This window comes from Bombina bombina, chromosome 9 (assembly GCF_027579735.1).
Source record: "Bombina bombina isolate aBomBom1 chromosome 9, aBomBom1.pri, whole genome shotgun sequence".
Taxonomy (NCBI): Eukaryota; Metazoa; Chordata; class Amphibia; order Anura; family Bombinatoridae; genus Bombina; species Bombina bombina.
Window position 1 is genome coordinate 240,730,562 of NC_069507.1, and position 24,239 is coordinate 240,754,800.

The 24,239-nt window shown below is 38.7% G+C and overlaps 1 protein-coding gene across 2 annotated transcripts in view; it reads left to right on the forward strand.

Moving 5' to 3' along the window:
* GPAM (glycerol-3-phosphate acyltransferase, mitochondrial) overlaps positions 1–24,239 on the forward strand; it is a 148,732-nt gene that overhangs the window by 119,637 nt on the left and 4,856 nt on the right. For both annotated transcript variants that reach the window (XM_053692742.1, XM_053692743.1), the window contains exons 18-20: positions 1,234–1,371; positions 4,706–4,895; positions 5,862–5,920. In XM_053692742.1, coding sequence (XP_053548717.1) covers positions 1,234–1,371; positions 4,706–4,895; positions 5,862–5,920 — 387 coding nt within the window. The remainder of the gene's footprint in view (positions 1–1,233; positions 1,372–4,705; positions 4,896–5,861; positions 5,921–24,239) is intronic.

Below are 24,239 nucleotides of genomic sequence, written 5' to 3' on the forward strand. Positions count from 1 at the left end.
ACCTGCTCTCATGAAAACCTGGCCTGTTGGGGAGACTTTTACCTGCTCTCATGAAAACCTGGCCTGTTGGGGAGACTTTTACCTGCTCTCATGAAAACCTGGCCTGTTGGGGAGACTTTTACCTGCTCTCATGAAAACCTGGCCTGTTGGGGAGACTTGAGGGCAGGTTTGAAAACCAGTGAGAGAGAGCAGCAATTTTAAACAACTTTCTAATTTACTTCTATTATCACAATTTCTTAGTTCTCTTAGTATCTTTTGTTGAAAAGCAGGAATGTATGTTTAGGAGCATGCACGTGTCTGGATCACTATATGGCAGCAGTTTTGCATGATTGTTATCCATTTGCATGAGCACTAGAGGGCAGCACTTTTTCCTACCATGTAGTGCTACAGACACCTACCTAGATATCTCTTCAACAAAGAATGCCATGGGAACAAAGCAAATGTAATAAAAAAGTACATTGGAAACTGTTTTTAAACCTTGTATGCTCTGTCTGAGTCACAATAGAACATTTTTGGGGTTTCATAGCCCTTTAATGACAACTAGTACAGTTTAGTACACAATTCGCATGGAAATGTAGGTGTGAAATTTCAAAGGTCTATAGCTGGGCTTAAAGGGACAGTATACACTCATTTTCATATAACTGCATGTAATAGACACTACTATAATTAATACAATGCACAGATAATGATCTAAAAATCCTAATTTAACATTGTTAATCACATAAGTCTTGGACTCTCCCTGAAAGGGGCTGATAGCAGAACCTCCCCTCTCCCCTGCATATGAAAAGACCCATTATACAAACCGAAGTCTGTATACATCAGTATACATCTAAAACGTTGGGGCTTGGTTAGGAGTCTGAAAATCAGCACAATGTTATTTAAAAATAAGCAAAACTGTACATTGTTACAAAAACACCCCCAGATGGGCTCAATAAATGGATCATCTACAAAACACTTAAGCAAAGAAAAATCTAGTGTATAAATCAGTGTGTGCAGGAAACTCTCAACTGAGTACTACAGAGTATTTTATAGATAACATCGTCTGTATCATGTAGTTATTTTGTGCTGTGTTAATCAACTGATTAACAACAGTTTCCAAGATCAAAGCAGACATTAGTAACTTCTGTATTATGTTTATCTGCCAACTGTTTTAGTTTAAAAAACAACAACTCATTCATCTTGTTACTGTAAAACATGTTTGTTTTTTTGTGTGTGTATTTATGATTTACTTAGGAAGATCAGGAGGACGGGAGCCCAAATCTTACTGAGCAGCAGTGGGGTAACAAGCTTCCAGACCACCTCTCCTGGAGGAGTGACGAAGAGGATGAAGATAGTGATTTTGGAGAGGAACAACGTGACCGTTACCTAAAGGTATTTAGATACGGATTCCTAGTTTACAATATCCGGTGAAAACAGGACCCTTTATGAAAGAGTCTTTCTATCTTAAAATTTAATAGCTTCTTAGTGAACGTAATCCAGTAGAGACGGTGTGTTTTTTTTTTCCCCATAGAATTAATAATAATGTCTGATTCTTTCCAAAAAAGGGAGCTGGCTGGAGCTGCTGTTACTGACTTAGCGTTGTTATGGTTTCGCTAAAACATGTAACGCAGTGGTGGTCCCATTGATATACACTGGAAAATATTATAAAGAGAAATTAATTTAAAAAAAACCCCTTATTTTTGCAAACGTAATAAAAACTAACTATGCTACAAAGGAGTAAAATTTTTATAATCAGCTGCATAAGGTCTGTACTTACCAATATGGTACAAAAATAATGTAATATTCAATTTAAAATATGTTCAAATCATTATAGCCGTAAATCAACAATACATCATTTTTCTTTATCACATCTTAAAGGTCTATAGACAATAGGTGGAGACGTTATTAATTACCGCTGCCAGGAACCTGCTGTCTGTATTCATTTTTACACCTCTATTAGAGCGTGAGCAGCAAATGATAACTGCAGGTAAACCATTCATTTGCAGAGCATTCCCTATTTATTTAGTGAGGGGACAAAGGTTTAGTAGTGACACAAATACTCCCTTTGTTTTTAATTTTTGACAAATTACATGGGAGTTGGAAATGAATTCTCTACCCAAATACCTGTGATATTTGTACTATTGACGTGTTTGGTCAGGTACGTGTAATAACGGCTCTCCTAGTACAAGATCAATTTGTATAAGACAAGGGGGTAAATCCCCCAAGATGTTTCAAAAATGTCCTTGTTATTTCATGCAGCTGATTCTCTTAAAGGGATAGTAAAAACATTGTAATTACATATCTGCAGTATTCCAAAGAATTAAAGGGACATCAAACACATGTATAATCATAGTATTGAGATTATTCCCCGCCTCCCTTTAGTTTTGAGTGCCGCTGTGTCAATATCTAGCTTTCACTGCATTCTCCTTAAGATACCCGCTTAATACCTAAGTTCCAAAATGGCAGCAACCATGATTAGAGGGAAGTGCATTAAATATTATTATTATTTAAAGGGACAGTCTACTGTCTAATGTTTATTGTTTATAAAGACATATAATCACTTTTTTATCCATTCCTTAGTTTTGCATAACTAACACGGTTATAATAATATACACCTCTGTGATAACCTTGTTACTAAGCCTCTGCAGAATGCCCTCTTATTTTTAGTTATTAGCCAATCAATGCTAACTCATAAATAACTTCACGGGAGTAAGCACAATATTATCTATATGGCACACGTGAACTAGCACTGTCTAACTGTGAAAAACTATAAAAATGCACTGAGATAAAAGACAGCCTCCAAGGGCATAGAAATTAGCTTATGAGCCTACCTAGGTTTATCTTTCAACAAAGAATACCTAGAGTACAAAGCAATTTTGATGATAAAACTAAATTGGAAAGTTGTTTAAAATTGCATACCCTAGTTGTATCATGAAAGTTTAATTTTGACTCAACTGTCCCTTTAATCTCCCTTTAAATTTATTAATGCTATGAGAGCAGATTAACACTTTAAAACACCAAAGAATAATAAATGCGGTGCCCAAAAGAGGGGGAAAAAAGGGTTATGTGAATAATCAATCAATAAAAAGTGATATGGATAAATAGTCCAACAGAATGTATTACTATTGTTACTCCTCAGCCCAGGCTACTCCTTGGTCAGGGTCTCAGTGTACCTTGATGGCAAAAGAAACAAGGGCACCAAAATAGCCAAGCACAGTCTGTGTCAAAGCGGTATGAAATAGTGTAGTGAATTCTCACAAAAAGAGAGAGCACCTCTAGGTACTCTAATAGCAAGCTGATTGGTCACGGGTAGCAGGATACACAGGTACTCCAATATTCATTCATCAGATGTCAACAATAAGATGGATCTTTGTGGCAAGGTGTAACCGCATTCAAATCTGTTTAATTAAATCTTTCATCAACTAACTTGAAAAAAAAAAGTAGTTGGTATGGCCTTATGAAGCAGCCTTGCGAAGCTGAGAAACGCGTCACTGATTAAGTTTTTAATAAAGATTTTAATGCGGTTACACCTTGCCACAAAGATCCATCTTATTTTTGACATCTGATGAATGAATGTTGGAGTACCTGTGTATCCTGCCATCTGTGACCAGTCAGCTTCTGTATTCTGTACACTTTTTCATACCACTTTGGCACAGACTGTGCTTGGCTATTTTGGCGCCCTTATTTTCTTTGTGATTCCGATTAAAACTTTGATGCAATTGTTTTTCAATGGCCAAACTCCGCCCACCACTTTGCATACTTGGAGGAGCTAATCCTGAGTCTGGAGATAACTGTGCTTGGTACTGTCCTTGTGTTAACAAAGTCTCCATTATTTGGCTTCAGCAGAAATGATACAATAACAGACTGCAAAGGAGAAACAAATACGTGGCAGGGTTAGGATTGTGATGGCTGCCATTTACGCTTTCACTTTTTAGGACTGGAAATTCCACAGTTTTCCGACTTAAAGGCACTGTTAAATGTGCTCCATTTTATTGTGTTTATTGTGAGTGCCTGTTGGAGTGTATTAAATTATATACACTAAATAAACGGCTCATTTGCCTTTAATTGTTCTTTTGCAATATCTGCTTTTCCTGTTGAAACCTTCACTTATGCTAAACAATTCAGTATTGCAGTAATGGCTACAGATAAGCTATGTTAACAAGGGACATCAGCAGAAACCAACCTCTCAGGGAGGGGTAGAAGAGCGACCAATAGCTTTAAATATAATGAACTCTTATCTGCTGCTTGCCTGACTACACTGTTCCTTTAAATTACAGCACACACCATATAATCCACTAATTCTGCACAGCACATCACTTGTATCTTATCAGGTTTGTAGGTCACTTCACTTTATAGAATTCCATCATCATACATGATTGTTTGCTTCATAAGCTTGTCTTGTTGAGACCAATGGTTGTTCCGTTTTTATGTAGCTAAGGAAGTGGTCCTGGTTCTTTTAGAGACAAGCTTTTAGTATTATGAGGATATTTAATAGTTTATCTGATATGGATTCATTATAATTTTGTTTTCTGCATTTCACTTTTGTTTGTTTTATATATATTTTTTGTTTCATACACAGCTATTTACTATACTGGTATTATAATAACATTCTCTTAGTTGCTGAATTTTGCATATATATATGAGGTCATTCATTTTTTTTTTTATGCAGCAGAAACGCTGTATAACGTCTATTTATATTTTGCTCACCGGTTTGTTTTATTTTTAGGTCAGCCCATCACCTGAGCACCAGCAGTTTATTGCATTTCTGCAGCAGTTGTTGGGCCCTACCCTTGAAGCATATAGCTCAGCTGCCACCTTCATCCATAATTTTGTTGGACCCGTCTCAGAGAAAGAGTTCACCCAAAGTCTACACAAATACCTTATTGCCAGAACAGAAAGGAATGTAGCGGTATATGGTAAGTTGTCTTTCCATGCTCTTGTTTGTTTCTATGGAGTTGGATAACCACTGATTAGAGGGAAATTGTTGGGGAAGTATTAAACAAACCCCAGAGCTATACTCACACTAGTTTCTGTAATTAGCTAGTATACTACCATAATGCTATGCAGATGACTGTGTTACTGAGGGATTCTTGCCCCTCTTAACCTCATGTCTGACAAAAATCCTGCTGATGCCAAAATTCTGCAGCAAATATGTTGCCTATTACATTCACGCAACCATCAGGATTAGTTGGGGTTACAATGGGTCTGAGGCTGGAGTTCCAGTTAGATAAATCTGGAGCTGTCCATTTTTTCTTAGTGCTGAAACTTCATTCTTTACATGATAATGGCCTTCTTAAATACATTATTTGTGGATTTGATTCAGCAAATGAAGATGACACACTATGTGGATGATATATTACTTGTTTACTTCACAGCAGTGTCTTATGTATGACCTCTAATACAAAACATGTTATAAAATTAACCTTAAAGAGAATAATAGTGCATTAATAAATGTTGTTATTCATTGAAGAATTTTATTATTGAACAAATGCTTACTTGTTGCTATGTGTTTAAGTCACGCATTGAGGTTTAACACATGGTTAAATTCAGATCTGGGGAGCTGTCCAATTAGCTGCGTCATAAACAAAGCTGCCTATCACTGGCCATGTACTGTTTACATGAGTTCAGCTCTCTGTTGCAGGCAAACATTTGTGCAATGATAAACAACCCTAATGCATTACACAGTTATGTCCCTTTAAGAGCCCATATCATATTACCAAAGTATTGCACTTATACTCTAAACAGGGATTCTATTTTTAATGTAATAAAGAATAATGCAAAGTGCAAATTGTTTATAAAGAAAATTAACTAAATGTAATGGCAGTGCTGATGGTAACGTATATTATACAAAAATACAATTTCTCTTTTCTTTTTTTCCGCAGCTGAAAGTGCCACACTGTGTCTTGCGAGAAATGCTGTGAAGACCTTTAAGGATCTCGGGGTAAATCTATTTCTGAAACGTACATATTCAGTAAGATAATGAGCAACATCATCTGCATTAGCGCTTAGTATCTGTTGACCTGCTTGTGACATTAGATCACAGTGTGCTATGTACATAGACGTCTGCGTATACACTGTGCTTGACGTCATTGTCACTGGATTATAATGTTTAATTATGCACCGGGATAACGGCTCAATTATTGCCATTATTCATACCACATTAGGAATGACAAAGTGTGAGACCATTTCAGCTCCTAGATAACCATTCTTTTATGTTCTTGAGCGTGCATCCTTCCTGTAAAGTATCTCCGCATTTCTTCTCCAGGGAAATAATCTGTCCCTGTCCATTTGTAGAGGGTAGCTCTGTCTTTTCATGCTGCCGGCATGTTCTTTGTGAAACCAATTCCTTTGAACAATAGTGCCCCGAGGCTCATTTTCTGTTGCCTTTTTAAAGTTAAAAATAGGCAACTATTCATTTTTTTTTTTTGGTATATAATTGAGGCAAGAGAATCCAATCTGTAAGACAGATATAGGAATATCAAGGCTGACCTTGAAAAGAGACAAAACAAACAAAGCAATGTGTATAGCCGTACACCAGAGAAACGTTTATTTTAAACAACACACAGAAGAGCTCTGAGTTACACTGAAATGCATTTTAATTGCTTTAGAATACTAAGCCTTTCAGTGAAGGAATTTATTAGTCTTGTTGAAAAGCACATTCTCCCGATGCCAAATGCCCACTTTCTTTTGTAAAAATATGCTTGGTTAACAACATGATTAGGATACATTATTCAAAATGCAATAATATTGCGTTCATTTATAAACAAAGCTTACGTAAATATAAAAATCAGTTATTAAAAGCATTATGTGACCGATCTGCAAGTTTATGCATTACAAAAAAACAAAATGTGTTGAAATATATTGAGGTGCTCTCTCGCCACCAAAGCTGTCGAGAAGGAAGTCGCAGTATTTAAACTGATATTTCTAGACCATAGATGAACTGTATATAAATGGGACATTAATTATTTTACAGTAAGATTCCACAATGGCAAAAGTAATTGTTTCCTTTTGGGATACTTGATTACTGTTTTTATGAAACAGAATCTATTAAATAATAAAAACTTAGTATTGGCAACAAGTCAGTGAAGTTATCATAGACTTCTATTAGAGGGCTGAGACTGGCAGACATACTAAAGCAAGCGAAAGGGGTTGTGTTGTCAACATGTTTTTCTTAGCGTAGCTTAAAGGGTTAGATGGAACCACTAGTAAAAACAAAAACTGTTACCTGAAACTCATGGGTTGTCTAGTAGAATATATCAGAAAATTGGAGTTCTTTTAGACATTGCCAAAAGTACCTAGACTAAATTACAACATTATAACAGCCACCAAGCTCAAAATATAGTCACTACAATGCCATTAAAAGTAAGCAAGATAAAGATCTCATTAAAGGCGTACATTACATATTACAGGAGGGAGCCTGCGCAGCCTGTGATTCCTATGGCTACTCTGCCAACTTCAAGTCTATAATTCAGGAGTCTCTTTGGCCGGGTATGACAGGCGCCACATTGAGTCTCCAGTATGCTCACACTAGGCATAAGTGAGAAGTCCGAGGCAGAAATGCGACAATAACATAGGTCAACTTCTGTTACAGAAATCGCCACCTTCCCAAGAAGGGCAAACACACCTTTGGAAAGTGAAACCAGTCCACAGAGTTTTAAGATCTTGATCAGCCTCTTGACATTTGTAAATCACTGCTACCTCAAATGCTTTAAAGATACACTATATTCCCAAATTGGGTGTTAGGGATTAAACCTCTGTATTAGGCTAATGCGTTCTCTCCGATCCTCTGTTACTGCTATGTCTTACTCTGGGCTCCACAGGAATGGATCCTTCTGCCGCTTCCACGCTACTTACACTATTGCGGCTACCAGAAGCAAATATGTAATTTCTGCCCTCTTTGTCTCGACCATGACAGGAACAGGGGTCTGCTGAACAAGTACTGTGCCGGTATCCTTCTCAGTTACCTGTGTTAGGCAATGTCCATGTCAGGCACCACAGGACCTCACTCTTTAAATAGTTTTATGCAACTTTTTGAAATATAGTATCTGTATGTTACAACACAATTTTAATTTGCAGAACTTTATTTGCATGTGTAGTGTGTATAGAATCAATGGGACCACATCTAATATCAATGTGTTTCACCCATACATGGGCTTTTTCAAGACACAAAATCTGGCCTGTATTTAAAGCAATAAAGGGCCAATAGTATATCCCATTGGTTGGGCAGCTGATATGTTTCAGTTAAGGTGGTATTATGATCTCTTCATTGGTCTTATTTAAGGTGGTTTAATAACAAATCATTAGAATGTTGATAAAATAAACAAATGAGCTATAAATATAAGAAATGTAAGTAAAAATAAATAAATCAATATTACAAATATATAGATGTTAAAAAGAAATCTATAACCTTGGTCTTTACATATTTAATGCATTAAAAGAAAGTAAATATTTATTCACATTTTATTTAATTCAGAAATGAAGACATATCCAATTTAGACCATTTGGGAAAACTATTTCCATTTTATATATTAACCAAAATCTTATTTATATAATAAAGCTGTTTTCACGATCAACACCCCTCCAATTCTTTTATTTGTACCCAGAAAAGATAAATCTTTCAAGTAATTTCTATGTATTTCCCTAAAATGTCTGTACAAACAAGTATTTAAATCTCCCTTAGTGATGTTGCATAGGTGTCCTCTAATCCTTTCTCTTAAAGTCCTAGTGGTTTCTCCTAAATATTGTTTCCCACACAAACAATTCAATAAGGTATACCACCCCCTTATCCTGACACCTAATAATAAGTCATAAACTTTTCCTTAGTTTGTGAAGACTTGAACTTCTGAACAGACGTGGCACTCTTTCCACCACTTTCATCGGTAGCATTTTCAGAGAATTCAAAAGTAGGCCTTATTTCAGTATTGGCCACCTCCCAAGAAAGCTCCTGCTAGCCAGTCATTATGTGATTTATTAATCAACTGGAGTCCCTCTCTTTTCTTGTTATTTTACAAATGTGGTGGACACTTTGCTGAAGACTTTGGTTTGAATAGTTATGTAAAGTGACTATTCGATCCTCTTTAATTACAGTTTTCTCATTTTAATGTTTTTGCCTCTTAGTGACAACACAAGAAGACCTACCTTGCATGGTATAGATAACACTGTACCAGTATGCATATATTTTTCTTCGTAACATCTGACCATCTCCCCCATATTTAAGTGATCCTTACAAGCTTACTATTCAGAGTTGTGTCCCATATATACAACATACTTTGTAACACAAGACCATCTGCTGACTTGTTCAATATTTCCTCGTTCCCATAGTCGCATGCTGCATTATTATGTGACTGTGGACCACTAGCATGTCACTTTATCTTTTTTGTCTCACTCACTGACAGTTTGTCAGATGAAATCACAAGCAGCAGTCTCCTATCACCCTTTTGAATACTTTTGGCAGATTATAAAGGAGGATAATAAATAATTTGATCCTTGAGGATAAATGTTGTGCATCAGACATGAGTAGAATCTTTTAGTGCCGGAGAGAGGTTCTGCTTGTAACATCAAACAGACCTTTTAAAGAGGAACTTTAAGAACCCTTGAATGCTTTTAATTTGAAATTGATAAAACTTCTCAAGAGTATTGTCTTTGCCAGGCTCTGCCACAACATCTGGCACTAGCTGCTTATTAGAGATGCCCTTGTACCGTCTTATGTTTTCAATAAAGGGAGATAAAACATAAATGGGACACACTTGGAATGTTGATAGTGCTAAGAGGGTTCTTGCTATCTTCAAATGTATTTATACTGCAGGTGGCAAGGATTGTTCATAGTATTATCATAAAGTGAATAAATGATATAAACCAACAGATGTAGCATGAAAATAGTGAGACCACAGATCTTGTAAACATTTACCTAATATTGTGATTCTGGTTCATGTATATAGGAATCTAGATAAGAGAATATAACACCTTATTTTTCTAGCACATTAATTCTTTAAAAATGCCTCCCTTTAATACAGTATGAAAGTTCTTAAAGGACCAATAAAAACAATAGATTTGCATAGTCAACAAGTGCATGACAAAAAGACAATGCATTAGCACTTAGTCTGAACTTCAAATGAGTAGATTTTTTTTTTTTCGGACAAATTCAAAGTTAAGTCTATTTCCACTTCTCCTGTATCATGTGAAAGCTATCAGCCAATCACAAATGCATATACATATATTCTGTGAATTCTTGCACATGCTCAGTAGGAGATGTAAATATAAAAAGACTGCACATTTTTTTAATGGAAGTAAATTAGAAAGTTGTTTAAAATTGATGCTCTATCTGAATCATAGAAGTTTAATTTGAATTGAGTGTTCCTTTAAGGAGTATTATGGTGCAAAAATGACATTCTGTAATTTGTCAGAGCATGGCCTTTCTGCATTACTGAACCTAGACTACTATGTGTTTAACCCTTACAAAGGGGTTAAACATAGTTACTCAGCTTTAGAGCAGCATTGTACTACTGAGTGCTAGCTGAACACATTTGGTGAAAAAGTTACTAGAGGCATATGTGTGTAGCCTACAATCAGCAGCTGTCTCCCTGTAGTGCATTGCTGCTACTGGGCATACCTAGGTATGCTTTTAAACAAGAATATCACGAGAACTAAATACATTTGGTAACAGAAGTAAATAAAAAAAAAAACTTCCATAAAAGTACAAAAAGAAAATAATTTATTATGTGTGAGCATTTGAGTACTGCTTGCCTGTAACTGTGTTTAACTCCTGTAAAGAGGTTAAACACAAATTTAATGTCAGCTGATGAGAAGCCGTGCACTACTACTACCTAGCTGAACACATCTGGGAGCCAATGACTAGCCACCAATTGCCAGCTAGCTCCCAGTAGTGCATTGCTGTTTCCAAGGATATTTACATGTGGTTTTCAACAAAGGTTAAAAAGAACATAGACAATGTGATAATAGACATGAATTTAAAAGTATCTTAAAATTAAAATTCTTTCTTCAGTTTCTTTTTTAACTTCTTTTCTTTCATGTAATTGGCAAGAGTCCATGAGCTAGTGACGTATGTGATATACAATCCTACCAGTAGGGGCAAAGTTTCCCAAACTTAAAAATGCCTATAACCACCACACCACAATTCAGTTTTACAAACTTTGCCTCCTATGGAGGTGCTGAAGTAAGTTTGTGCTAAGATTTCTACGTTGATATGCGCTTCTCAGCATTTTGAAGCCTGATTCCTCTCAGAGGACAGTGAATGTCAGAGGGATGTGAAGGGAGTATCACCTGTTGAATGCAATGGTTTTCCTCATGGGAGCTCTATTTCATAGGTTCTCTGTTATCGGTCGTAGAGATTCATCTCCTACCTCCCTTTTCAGATCGACGCTATACTCTCATTCCATTACCTCTACTGATAACCGTTTTCAATACTGGTTTGGCTATATGTGGATGGGTGTCTTTTGGTAAGTATGTTTTCATTACTTAAGACACTCTCAGCTATAGTTTGGCACTTTATGCATTTATATAAAGTTCTAAATATATGTATTGTACTTATATTTGCCATGATTCAGGTTTTAGTATATTTCCTTTTGCAGACTGTCAGTTTCATATCTGGGAAATGCATTTTTTAGGAAAATTTATTTCAATTGACTGTCAATTTAAATTCGCGGTCAGAATTAGGCTGACGAGGGCGCGAAATACCAAAGTATATTGCGTCATTTTTGGCGCAAAGTTACGTTTGGTGACGCAAAATTGTAATTTCCGGCGTCTTTGTCGACGCCGAGTCCTTTCACAAGGTTGCGTCTTCATTTTCTGTTGTTTGTGCGTCATACTTGGTGCCAAATATTTTCATTATTTTAAACCCCATTCCTATATGCCTCTTGCCTTTTTTTCTCTATCAGAGGGCTATGCTGTTTGCATTTTGTTCCCATTCCTGAAACTGCCATATAAGGAAATTGATAATTTTGCTTTATATGTTGTTTTTTCTCTTACATTTGCAAGATGTCTCAATCTTATCCTGTCTCAGAAATCACTGTTGGAATCCTGCTGACTGATAACAGTTCTACCAAAGCTAAGTACATTTGTTGTAATCTTGTGTAGATTATATCTCCAGCTGTGGTTTGTAATAAGTTGTCATGATAAACTTTTACATGCAGAGAATGTGTCCATCAGTAATAGTACATTGCCTGTAGCTGTTCCTTTAACATCTAATGTACAAGATATACCTGTGAATATATAAGAATTTATTGCTGATTCTATTCAGAAGGCTTTGTCATTCCGCCTTCTAATAAATGTAAAGGTCTTTTTAAACTTCTCATAAAGTTGATGAAATTTCAAATGACCGACAACATACTCAATTATCCTTCTCTGACGAGGATCTATCTGATTCAGAAGACCCTTCCTCAGATATTGACACTGACAAATCTACTTATTTATTTAAAATGGAGTATATTCGTTCTTTGTTAAGAAGTGTTTATTAGGGGGCGGAGCCAACTGCCGGAGCAACAAGAAGTCCTATTCTAGAGCTCCTGAAACTTAATTATTAAAACAGTATTTTATGGCACCTTAAGAATCTATATTTTTATATATCTGACTTCTATTGCATCCTAGGCTATAGTCATTAAGTTGGGGACTGTGAGTGTTTGTTGCTGATAAAATATCGACACTGAGGCCTACTAACCAGCTAAGACCACTGCAAAGCTTCCTCCATTATACTTGAAGCCACCCACGCATCGCCTTGGCTGAAGAAGATATACCTCCTGCACTTGCTTCTACAGCCTTAGAATGGAACAGCAAATTATTTTCGCACTGCACGGTCTAATGAGATCCCTAGACTCTCACCGGCTAACGCTGGTTACTGAATTGAGGGCTGCGGTAGCCCCGTCGCAGAATATCACACTGGCCAGAGAAGTACCGGAGGAGACAGACTGGTTGGAACCGGGCCTACCACGACTTATCACAGCCTTACCCCAAGATTCCGCAGAGGAGAGTGCAGCGAACTTAGAAGATCTCTACCCAAGCGGAAAGAAACAACAGGAAATTCCCCTAAAGAATAGTATCCTGCAGCCCTCCTCGGTCCCCACAGTACCGGAGCTATCGCAGACACAACGACTAGGAGGAGCCGGAGCACACAGTCTCCAACAGACAGAATATGTCTCTGGACCGGAGGCGGCTGCGCAACCTAACCCCTGCATCAAGCGCCCAAATCTATCCTCACAGAGATCTGGCTCTAGCTCAATCATAGCCAACATCACCGCGGGCGCCTATATGCTCAGCCGCAATAAGGTTGGTGTCGGGGGAAACTTTCGGGGATACTCAGAGAAGGTGAGGTTTATGCCTCATTGGTGCACCGCCATCTTAGAGCCGCATGGCCCTTTTGACCCGGGAGGCCGTTCTTCTTGCCTGACAGACTGCAGCATCTATGGCAAGTGCTCTTCTTTTGTAACTCTGTGGGAAGCGATTGGTTAAAAGCTGCTATACAGATTTATGAGCCAACAAAATTATGTATATGTTTAAACTGGTCTCTAGCTTGTGCTACTTTACCTTCGTTATGATATATTGTAGGGGGTCCTCTTTAGACGTAATAATCACTATTTCCTATTCATGTTGCCTGACAGGTGAAGTCACCCTAGATATTCCTAGATCAATGAAACAGCTAATAGCTCTCCTTATATGTGAACTCATCCTATTCAATCTATGACTGAGATTTATAATTGTTCTGATACCACTCAAAATTAACAGCACGCATGTGTTTCTTATAAATGATATTATTGTCCTGTACCCACTTATCATTATATGCTAATCCGCAGATTGGCCACAACTGGCATGCTGTTTAGAGGTACAGAATAGTATTGTATGTTAATATTTTCAAAGCCTATAGATGCTATTTTTCTAGAATATTGCTCCCAGAGACCCCAGTATCTCTCGGCATCCTCCCGCATTGCCAGCGGCCGAGGCAGTGTGGCATGCTGAGAACTTTACTTATATTACCTGGAGTGATCTAATTCAAGTGGTATGTTAGTACTGACTCTCCATGGCCTTCAGTTAGGCTCCTTAAGTATATAACTTAGTACTGTTATCATGGACATATTATGGTGCGACTTGCCTGTTATCCAATTATATAGAGCATCCCCTCATAGGGTATCGCCAACACCTCACCTTTTATGTTTATAGATTTACTCCCAAAGCTTCCCTATCTAGTCTATTAGGGCCTTCCATTTAGCCCCTAAACTACGCATATAATTTGCTATATCCTGAGCAACTTTTGTTCCCCCCATATTAACCACATAAACAATAGATTGTCCCTCGTAGTCCATTCCTTTAGCTCTATCATATAATCTTTATCCACCCTTCGCACTTTATTATTTTGATAAATCCTAAGGCTCCGCCCCTCCATTCCCCTTCCCCACTCCACTAAGAGCGGCTCTTGCCCGCTGAACTCCTTTTCCCCCTCCTCGCCAGCTTGGTCCAAAAGTGACCAAACAACAGCTAATCTCCACTTGCCCCAATTTTCCTTTCTATTCTATTACATACCCATACGAGTTGCAATGTGGAGACCAGTTTTATTACTCATATAATATAAAAATGAGGTTTCATTATCGTTTGTGGTTCTACCAGTTATTCATGTCTTATAATACTACTTTTGCTTTTTGACTAGATATCTGTTGCAAACTTCTTTTCTTACTATATGTACAATAAGAATAACAGATATAGTCTCATATTACATAGATACTGGTTAGTTTTTATTCTGGAGAAGAATTGAATCTATGCTCAGAACTGTTATATTTTTATTTCTTCACTATGTTTTTGAGTATACTGTATTGGTTTCAATGTTGTACTCTAAATGTTAATTGATGAACACTCTCTGTAAAATTACTTATAACCTCAATAAAAACATAAAAAAAAAAAAAAAAAAGAAGTGTTGATTATATTGGATATTGAGGAGACTAATCCTCTTGATTTAAAACTAGTAAATGTTTAAATTCTGTTTATAAACCTCCTGTGGTTATTCCAGAGTTTTTTTTTCCAGTTCCTGATGCTATTTCTGATATGATTTCTAAGGAATGGAATAGGCCTGGTATTTCTTTTATTCCTTCTTTAAAGGTTTTTTTTAAAAAAAGAATTGTATCCTTTGCTAGCAGTTACATTGGAGTTTTGGGAAAAGATCCCCAAAGTGGATGGAGCTATCTCTACTCTTGTTTAGTGTACTACTATTCCTATGGAAGGTAGTACTTCTTTTTTAAGATCCTTTATATAGGAACTTGAATCTTATCTTAAGAAAGCCTATTTATATTCGGGTCATCTTCTCAGGCCTGCATTTTCTTTGGCTGATGTTGCAGCTGCATCAACTTTTTGGTTGGAAAATTAGCGCAACAAGAATTGGATTATGATTTGTCTAGCATTGTTCGCTTGCTTCAACATGCTATTCAGTTTATTTGTGATGCCATTTTTTTCATCAAAATTGATGTTAAATCTATGTTTTTAGCTAGAAGAGTTTTGTGGCTTAAATCTTTGAATTCTGACATGACTTCTAAGTCCAGATTGCTATCTCTTTCTTTCCAAGGTAATAAGTTATTTGGTTCTCAGTTGAATTTGATTATCTCAACTGTCATTGGGGGAAGACTTTAGGGTAAATCTAAAACTTCTAACCCTTTTCATTCCTTTCAACTAAATAAGGAACATAAACCTATTCCTTCTCCAAGGAATATGTTTCCAATTGGAAATTTTCTTCAAATTGGATTAAATCCAAGCCTTTTAAGGAACCAAAGCCAGCCCCTAAGTCTGCATGTAGGTGCGGTCCTCATTCCAGCTCAGCTGGTAGGGGGCAGATTGTTTTCTCAGGGGAACCGAATAGGATTCAGAGTAGGACCTCCTGTGAGAAGATATTTTCTCTTAACGCATTCTAGCAAATTAGTAAAGGCTCAGGCTTTCCTGAAGTGTGTTTCAGACCTGGAGTTTCAGGGGTAATCATGCCTGTTCCGTTTCAGGAACAGGGTTTGGAGTTTTATTCAAATCTATTCATTGTCCCAAAGAAAGAAAATTCATTCAGGCCAGTTCTGGATCTGAAATTTTTTTGAATCATCATGTAAGAGTACCAACTTTCAAATGGTGATTATAAGGACTATTCTGCCTTTTGTTCAGTAAGGGCATTATATGTCCACCATAGACTTACAGGGTGCATATCTTCATATTCTGATTCATCCAGTTAGTTTTCAGTTTCTGAGATTCTCTTTTCTAGACAAGCTTTACCAATTTTTTGCTCTTCCTTTTGGCCTAGCGACAGCTCTAAGAATCTTTTCTAAGGTTCTTGGTGCCCTACTCTCTGTAATCAGAGAGCGGGATATTGCAGTGTTTCCTTATTTGGACGATTTCTTGGTATTAGCTCAGTCTTCAAATTCTGCAGAATCGGGTTCTTGTAAAGCGCGGCTATTCACCCGTAAGGGTCTCAAGGTGCTGAGGGTTGCAGTTCAGTCTCAGTCATTCCCTTCGGTAGCTATGTGCATGGAAGTTTTAGGTCTCATGACTGCAGCATCGGACGCAATGAGTCTTTCAGGTTGGGGAGCTGTCTGGGAATCTCTGACAGCACAAGGAGTTTGGAAATCTCTAGAGGCGAGATTACCAATCAATATTTTTGAACTCTGTGTGATTTTCAGGGCTCTTCAGATTTGGCCTCTGTTGGAGAGAACCGTTCATTTGTTTTGAGACAGACAATATAACAACTGTGGTATTTGTCAATCATCAGGATGGGACTGATAGTCCTTAAAGGATCAGTCAACACATTAGATTTGCATAATCGACAAATGCAAGATAACAAGACAATGCAATAGCACTTAGTCTGAACTTCAAATGAGTAGTAGATTTTTTTATAACAAATTTCAAAGTTATGTATATTTCCACTCCCCTTGTACCATGTGATAGCAATCAGCCAATCACAAATGCATATAAGTATAGTCTGTGAATTATTGCACATGTTCAGTAGGATCTGGTGACTCAAAAATTGTAAATATAAAAGACTGTGCACATTTCTTTTAATGGAAGTAAATTGGAAAGTTGTTTAAAATGACATGCTGTATCTGAATCATGAAAATTGAATTTAACCTGAGTGTCCCTTTAAGTTATGAAAGAAGTATCCTGGATACTTGCTTGGGCAGATTCCAGCTCCTGTCTAATTTCTATGGTTCATATCCAAGGTATAGACAATTGGGAAGCGGATTATTTCAGCCATCAGATTTTACATCCGGGGTAGTAGTCCCTCCATCCAGATGTGTTTTCTCAGGTTGTTCAGATGTGGGGTCTTTCAGAAATAGATCTGATGGCTTCTCATCTAAACAAGGAACTTCCCAGGTACCTGTCCAGGTTCAACGATCCTCAGGCAGAAGCAGTGGATGAGTTGACACTTCCTTGGTGTTATCAACCTGCTTATATTTTCCTGCCTTTAGTTCTTCTTCCAAGAGTGGTCTCCAAAATCATCATGGAGCAATCATTTGTGTTTGCTGGTGGCTCCAGCATGGCTTCACAGTTTTGGTATGCGGATCTTGTTTGGATATCCAGTTGCCAACCATGGCCACTTCCATTAAGGCTAGACCTTTTGTCTCAAGGTCCATTTTTCCATCAGGATCTCAAATCATTAAATTTGATGGTATGGAAATTGAACGCTTAGTGCTTAATCATAGAGGTTTCTCTGATTCTGTGATTAATACTATGTTGCAGGCTCCTAAATCTGTTTCTAGAAAGATTTTTTATCGAGTTTGGAAGACTTACATTTCATGGTGTTCCTCTCATAAATTCATTTAGAATTCCTAGAATTTTACAGTTTCTTCAGGTTTGGATAAGGTTTAGTCTGCAAGTTCCTTGAAGGGACAAATCTCTGCTTTTTCTGCTTTATTTCACAAAAAGATTGCTAAGCTTCCTGATATTCACTGTTTTGTTCAGGCTTTTGGTTCGTATCAAGCCTGTCATTAAATCAATCTCTCCTCCTTGGAGTCTTAATTTGGTTTTGAAGGCTTTACAGGCTCCTCCATTTGAGCCTACGCATTCTTTGGACATTAAACTACTTTCTTGGAAAGTGTTGTTCCTTTTGGCCATCTCTTCTGCTAAAAGAGTTTCTGAATTATCTGCTCTCTTGTGAATCTCTTTTTCTGATTTTTCATCAGGATAAGGCAATTATGAGGACTTCATTTAAATTCTTACCTAAGGTTGTGAATTCTAACAACATTAATAGAAAAATTGATGTCCCTTCCTTGTGTCCTAATCCTAAGAATTATTTGGAGAGATCTTTACATTCTTTGGATGTGGTGAGAGCTCTGAAATAGTCTAGTCTATTTGTTATCTTTTCTGGTCCTAGAAAGGTCAGAAGGCTTCTGCCGTTTCCTTGGCATCGTGGTTAAAGCTTTTGATTCTTCAAGCTTATTTGGAGTCGGGGCAAGCTCCGAGAATTACAGCTCATTCTACTAGATCAGTTTCCACTTTGTGGGCTTTTAGGAATGAAGCTTCAGTTGATCAGATTTGTAAAGCAGCAACTTGGTCTTCTTTGCATACATTTACTAAATTCTACCGTTTTGATGTATTTGCTTCTTCGGGAGCAGTTTTTGGTAGAAAAGTTCTTCAGGCATCTTTTTCAATTTGATTCTTCTGCTTATGTTTTCAGTTTTTTCCTTTCATTTATGAGAATAAACTTATATTTTGGGTTGTGGGTTAATTTTCTTTAGCGGAAAATTGATGTTTTTATTTCTCTTGTTAAGTGTATCCAGTCCACGGATCATCCATTACTTATGGAATATTCTCCTTCCCAACAGGAAGTTGCAAGAGGATCACCCACAGCAGAGCTGCTATATAGCTCCTCCCCTAACTGCCATATCCAGTCATTCTCTTGCAATCCTCAACAAAGATGGAGGTCGTAAGAGGAGAGTGGTGTTTTATACTTAGTTTATTTCTTCAATCAAAAGTTTGTTATTTTTAAATGGTACCGGAGTGTGCTGTTTATCTCAGGCAGTATTTAGAAGAAGAATCTGCCTGCATTTTCTATGATCTTAGCAGAAGTAATTAAGATCCATGGCTGTTCTCACATATTCTGAGGAGTGAGGTAACCTCAGAGAGGGAATGGCGTGTAGGTTTTCCTGCAATAAGGTATGTGCAGCTAATATTTTTCTAGGGATGGAATTTGCTAGAAAATGCTGCTTATACTGGATTAATGTAAGTAAAGCCTTAAATGCAGTGATAGCTACTGGTATCAGGCTTATTAATAGAGATGCATACTCTTATAAAAATGTAATATAAAACGTTTGCTGGCATGTTAATCGTTTTTATATATGTTTGGTGACAAAACTTATTGGGGCCTAGTTTTTTTCCACATGGCTGGTTTGATTTCTGCCTAGAGACAGTTTCCTGAAGCTTTCCACTGTTGCAATATGAGTGGGAAGGGCCTATTTTAGTGCTTTTCTGTGCAGATAAAAATACTGACAGACATTCAGCTTCCCTCTGCATGATACAGGACATCTCTGAAGGGCTCAAAAGGCTTCAAAGTCGTGTTTGAGGAGGGTAACAATCACAGTAGACTGTGGCAGTTGTTGTGACTGTGTTTAAAAAACGTTTTTGTCATTTATTATTCTGTTTTTGTTATTAAGGGGTTAATCATCCATTTGCAAGTGGGTGCAATGCTCTGCTGACTTGTTACATACACTGTAAAAATTTTGTTAGTGTAACTGCCTTTTTTCACTGTTATTTCAAATTTTGTCAAAATTTGTTTCTCTTAAAGGCACAGTAACGTTTTTTATATTGCTTGTTAACTTGCTTTAAAGTGTTTTCCAAGCTTGCTAGTCTCATTGCTAGTCTGTACAAACATGTCTGAAACAGAGGATACTTGTTCATTATGTTTAAAAGTCATGGTGGAGCCCCATAGGAGAATGTGTACTAAATGTATTGATTTCACCTTAAACAGTAAAGATCAGTCTTTATAAAAGAATTGTCACCAGAGGGGTCTGTCGAGGAGGAAGTTATGCCGACTAACTCTCCCCACGTGTCGGACCCTTCGCCTCCCGCTCAAGGGACGCACGCTAATATGGCGCCAAGTACATCAGGGACGCCCATAGCGATTACTTTGCAGGACATGGCTGCAATCATGAATAATACCCTGTCAGAGGTATTATCCAGATTGCCTGAATTGAGAGGCAAGCGCGATAGCTCTGGGGTTAGACGAGATACAGAGCGCGTAGATGCTGTAAGAGCCATGTCTGATACTGCGTCACAATATGCAGAACCTGAGGACGGAGAGCTTCAGTCTGTAGGTGACGTCTCTGATTCAGAGATTTCTGATTTTAAATTTAAGCTTAAGAACCTCCGTGTATTGCTTGGGGAGGTATTAGCTGCTCTGAATGACTGTGACACAATTGCAGTGCCAGAGAAATTGTGTAGGCTGGATAAATACTATGCAGTGCCGGTGAGTACTGATGTTTTTCCAATACCTAAAAGGCTTACAGAAATTATTAGTAAGGAGTGGGATAGGCCCGGTGTGCCCTTTTCCCCATCTCCTATATTTAGAAAAATGTTTCCAATAGATGCCACTACACAGGACTTATGGCAGACTGTCCCTAAGGTGGAGGGAGCAGTTTCTACTTTAGCAAAGCGTACCACTATCCCGGTTGAGGACAGTTGTGCTGTTTCAGATCCAATGGATAAAAAAATAGAGGGTTACCTTAAGAAAATGTTTATTCAACAAGTTTTTATTTTACAGCCCCTTGCATGCATTGCGCCTGTCACTGCTGCGGCAGCATTCTGGTTTGAGGCCCTGGAAGAGGCCATCCATACAGCTCCATTGACTGAAATTATTGACAAGCTTAGAACTTTTAAGCTAGCTAACTCATTTGTTTCTGATGCCATTGTTCATTTGACTAAACTAACGGCTAAGAATTCCGGATTCGCCATCCAGGCGCGTAGGGCGCTATGGCTCAAATCCTGGTCAGCTGATGTGACTTCAAAGTCTTAATTACTCAACATTCCTTATTCGGGCCTGGTTTGAAAGAAATTATTGCTGACATTACTGGAGGTAAGGGTTATACCCTTCCTCAGGACAGGGCCAAATCAAAGGCCAAACAGTCTAATTTTCGTGCCTTTCGAAATTCCAAGGCAGGTTCAGCATCAACTTCCTCCGCTTCAAGACAAGAGGGAACTTTTGCTCAATCTAAGCAGGCCTGGAAACCTAACCAGTCCTGGAACAAAGGCAAGCTGGCCAGAAAGCCTGCTGCTGCCTCTAAGACAGCATGAAGGAACGGCCCCCTATCCGGCGACGGATCTAGTAGGGGGCAGACTTTTTCTCTTCGCCCAGGCGTGGGCAAGAGATGTTCAGGATCCCTGGGCGTTGGAGATCATATCTCAGGGATATCTTCTGGACTTCAAAGCTTCCCCTCCACAAGGGAGATTTCATCTTTCAAGGTTATCTGCAAATCAGATAAAGAAAGAGGCATTCCTACGCTGTGTGCAAGACCTCCTAGTAATTGGAGTGATCCATCCAGTTCCGCGGACGGAACAAGGACGGGGTTTTTATTAAAATCTGTTTGTGGTTCCCAAAAAAGAGGGAACCTTCAGACCAATTTGGGATCTAAAGATCTTAAACAAATTCCTCAGAGTTCCATCTTTCAAAATGGAAACTATTCGGACCATCCTACCCATGATCCAAGAGGGTCAGTACATGACCACAGTGGACTTAAAGGATGCCTACCTTCACATACCGATTCACAAAGATCATCATCGGTTCCTAAGGTTTGCCTTTCTAGACAGGCATTACCAATTTGTAGCTCTTCCCTTCGGGTTGGCTACAGCCCCGAGAATCTTTACGAAGGTTCTGGGCTCACTTCTGGCGGTTCTAAGACCGCGAGGCATAGCGGTGGCTCCGTATCTAGACGACATCCTGATACAGGCGTCAAGCTTTCAAATTGCCAAGTCTCATACAGAGATAGTTCTGGCATTTTTGAGATCACACGGGTGAAAAGTGAACGAGGAAAAGAGTTCTCTATCCACACTCACAAGAGTCTCCTTCTTAGGGACTCTTATAGATTCTGTAGAGATGAAAATTTACCTGACGGAGTCCAGGTTATCAAAGCTTCTAAATGCTTGCCGTATTCTTCATTCCATTCCGCGCCCTTAGGTGGCTCAGTGTATGGAGGTGATCGGCTTAATGGTAGCGGCAATGGACATAGTGCCATTTGCGCGCCTACATCTCAGACCGCTGCAATTATGCATGCTAAGTCAGTGGAATGGGGATTACACAGATTTGTCCCCTCTGCTAAATCTGGATCAAGAGACCAGAGATTCTCTTCTCTGTTGGTTGTCTCGGGTCCACCTGTCCGAGGGTATGACCTTTCGCAGGCCAGATTGGACAATTGTAACAACAGATGCCAGCCTTCTAGGTTGGGGTGCAGTCTGGAACTCCCTGAAGGCTCAGGGATCGTGGACTCAGGAGGAGAAACTCCTTCCGATAAATATTCTGGAGTTAAGAGCAATATTCAATGCTCTTCTGGCTTGGCCTCAGTTAGCAACACTGAGGTTTATCAGATTTCAGTCGGACAATATCACTACTGTGGCTTACATCAACCATCAAGGGGGAACCAGGAGTTCCCTAGCGATGTTAGAAGTCTCAAAAATAATTCGCTGGGCAGAGACTCACTCTTGCCACCTGTCAGCAATCCATATCCCAGGCGTGGAGAACTGGGAGGCGGATTTTCTAAGTCGTCAGACTTTTCACCCGGGGGAGTGGGAACTCCATCCGGAGGTGTTTGCTCAATTGATTCATCGTTGGGGCAAACCAGAGTTGGATCTCATGGCGTCTCGCCAGAACGCCAAGCTTCCTTGTTACGGATCCAGGTCCAGGGACCCAGAAGCGACGCTGATAGATGCTCTAGCAGCGCCTTGGTTCTTCAACCTGGCTTATGTGTTTCCACCGTTTTCTCTGCTCCCTCGACTGATTGCCAAAATCAAACAGGAGAGAGCATCAGTGATTCTAATAGCGCCTGCGTGGCCACGCAGGACCTGGTATGCAGACCTAGTGGACATGTCATCCTTTCCACCATGGACTCTGCCTCTAAGACAGGACCTTCTAATACAAGGTCCTTTCAATCATCCAAATCTAATTTCTCTGATACTGACTGCATGGAGATTGAATGCTTGATTCTATCAAAGGGTGGCTTCTCCGAGTCAGTCATTGATACCTTAATACAGGCACGAAAGCCTGTTACCAGGAAAATCTATCACAAGATATGGCGTACATATCTTTACTGGTGTGAATCCAAGAATTACTCATGGAGTAAGGTTAGGATTCCTAGGATATTGTCCTTTCTCCAAGAGGGTTTGGACAAAGGATTATCAGCTAGTTCCTTAAAGGGACATATTTCTGCTCTTTCTTTCCTTTTGCACAAGCGTCTGGCAGAAGTTCCAGACGTCCAGGCATTTTGTCAGGCTTTGGTTAGAATTAAGCCTGTGTTTAAACCTGTTACTCCCCCATGGAGCTTAAACTTGGTTCTTAAAGTTCTTCAAGGAGTTCCGTTTGAACCCCTTCATTCCATTGATATTAAGCTTTTATCTTGGAAAGTTCTGTTTTTGATGGCTATTTCCTCGGCTCGGAGAGTCTCTGAGCTATCTGCCTTACAATGTGATTCTCCTTATCTGATTTTTCATGCAGATAAGGTAGTTCTGCGTACCAAACCTGGGTTTTACCTAAGGTGGTTTCTAACAAGAATATCAATCAAGAGATTGTTGTTCCATCATTGTGTCCTAATCCTTCTTCAAAGAAGGAACGTCTTTTACATAATCTGGACGTAGTCCGTGCCTTGAAGTTTTTACTTACAAGCTACTAAAGATTTTCGTCAAACATCTTCCCTGTTTGTCGTTTATTCTGGACAGAGGAGAGGTCAAAAAGCTTCAGCAACCTCTCTTTCCTTTTGGCTTCGGAGTATTATACGCCTAGCCTATGAGACTGCTGGACAGCAGCCCCCTGAAAGAATTACAGCTCATTCTACTAGAGCTGTGGCTTCCACCTGGGCCTTTAAAAATGAGGCCTCTGTTGAACAGATTTGCAAGGCCGCGACTTGGTCTTTGCTTTACACTTTTTCAAAATTTTACAAATTTGATACTTTTGCTTTTTCGGAGGCTGTTTTTGGGAGAAAGGTTGTTCAGGCAGTGGTTCCTTCCGCTTAATCCCTGCCTTGTCCCTCCCATCATCCGTGTACTTTAGCTTTGGTATTGGTATACCATAAGTAATGGATGATCCGTGGACTGGA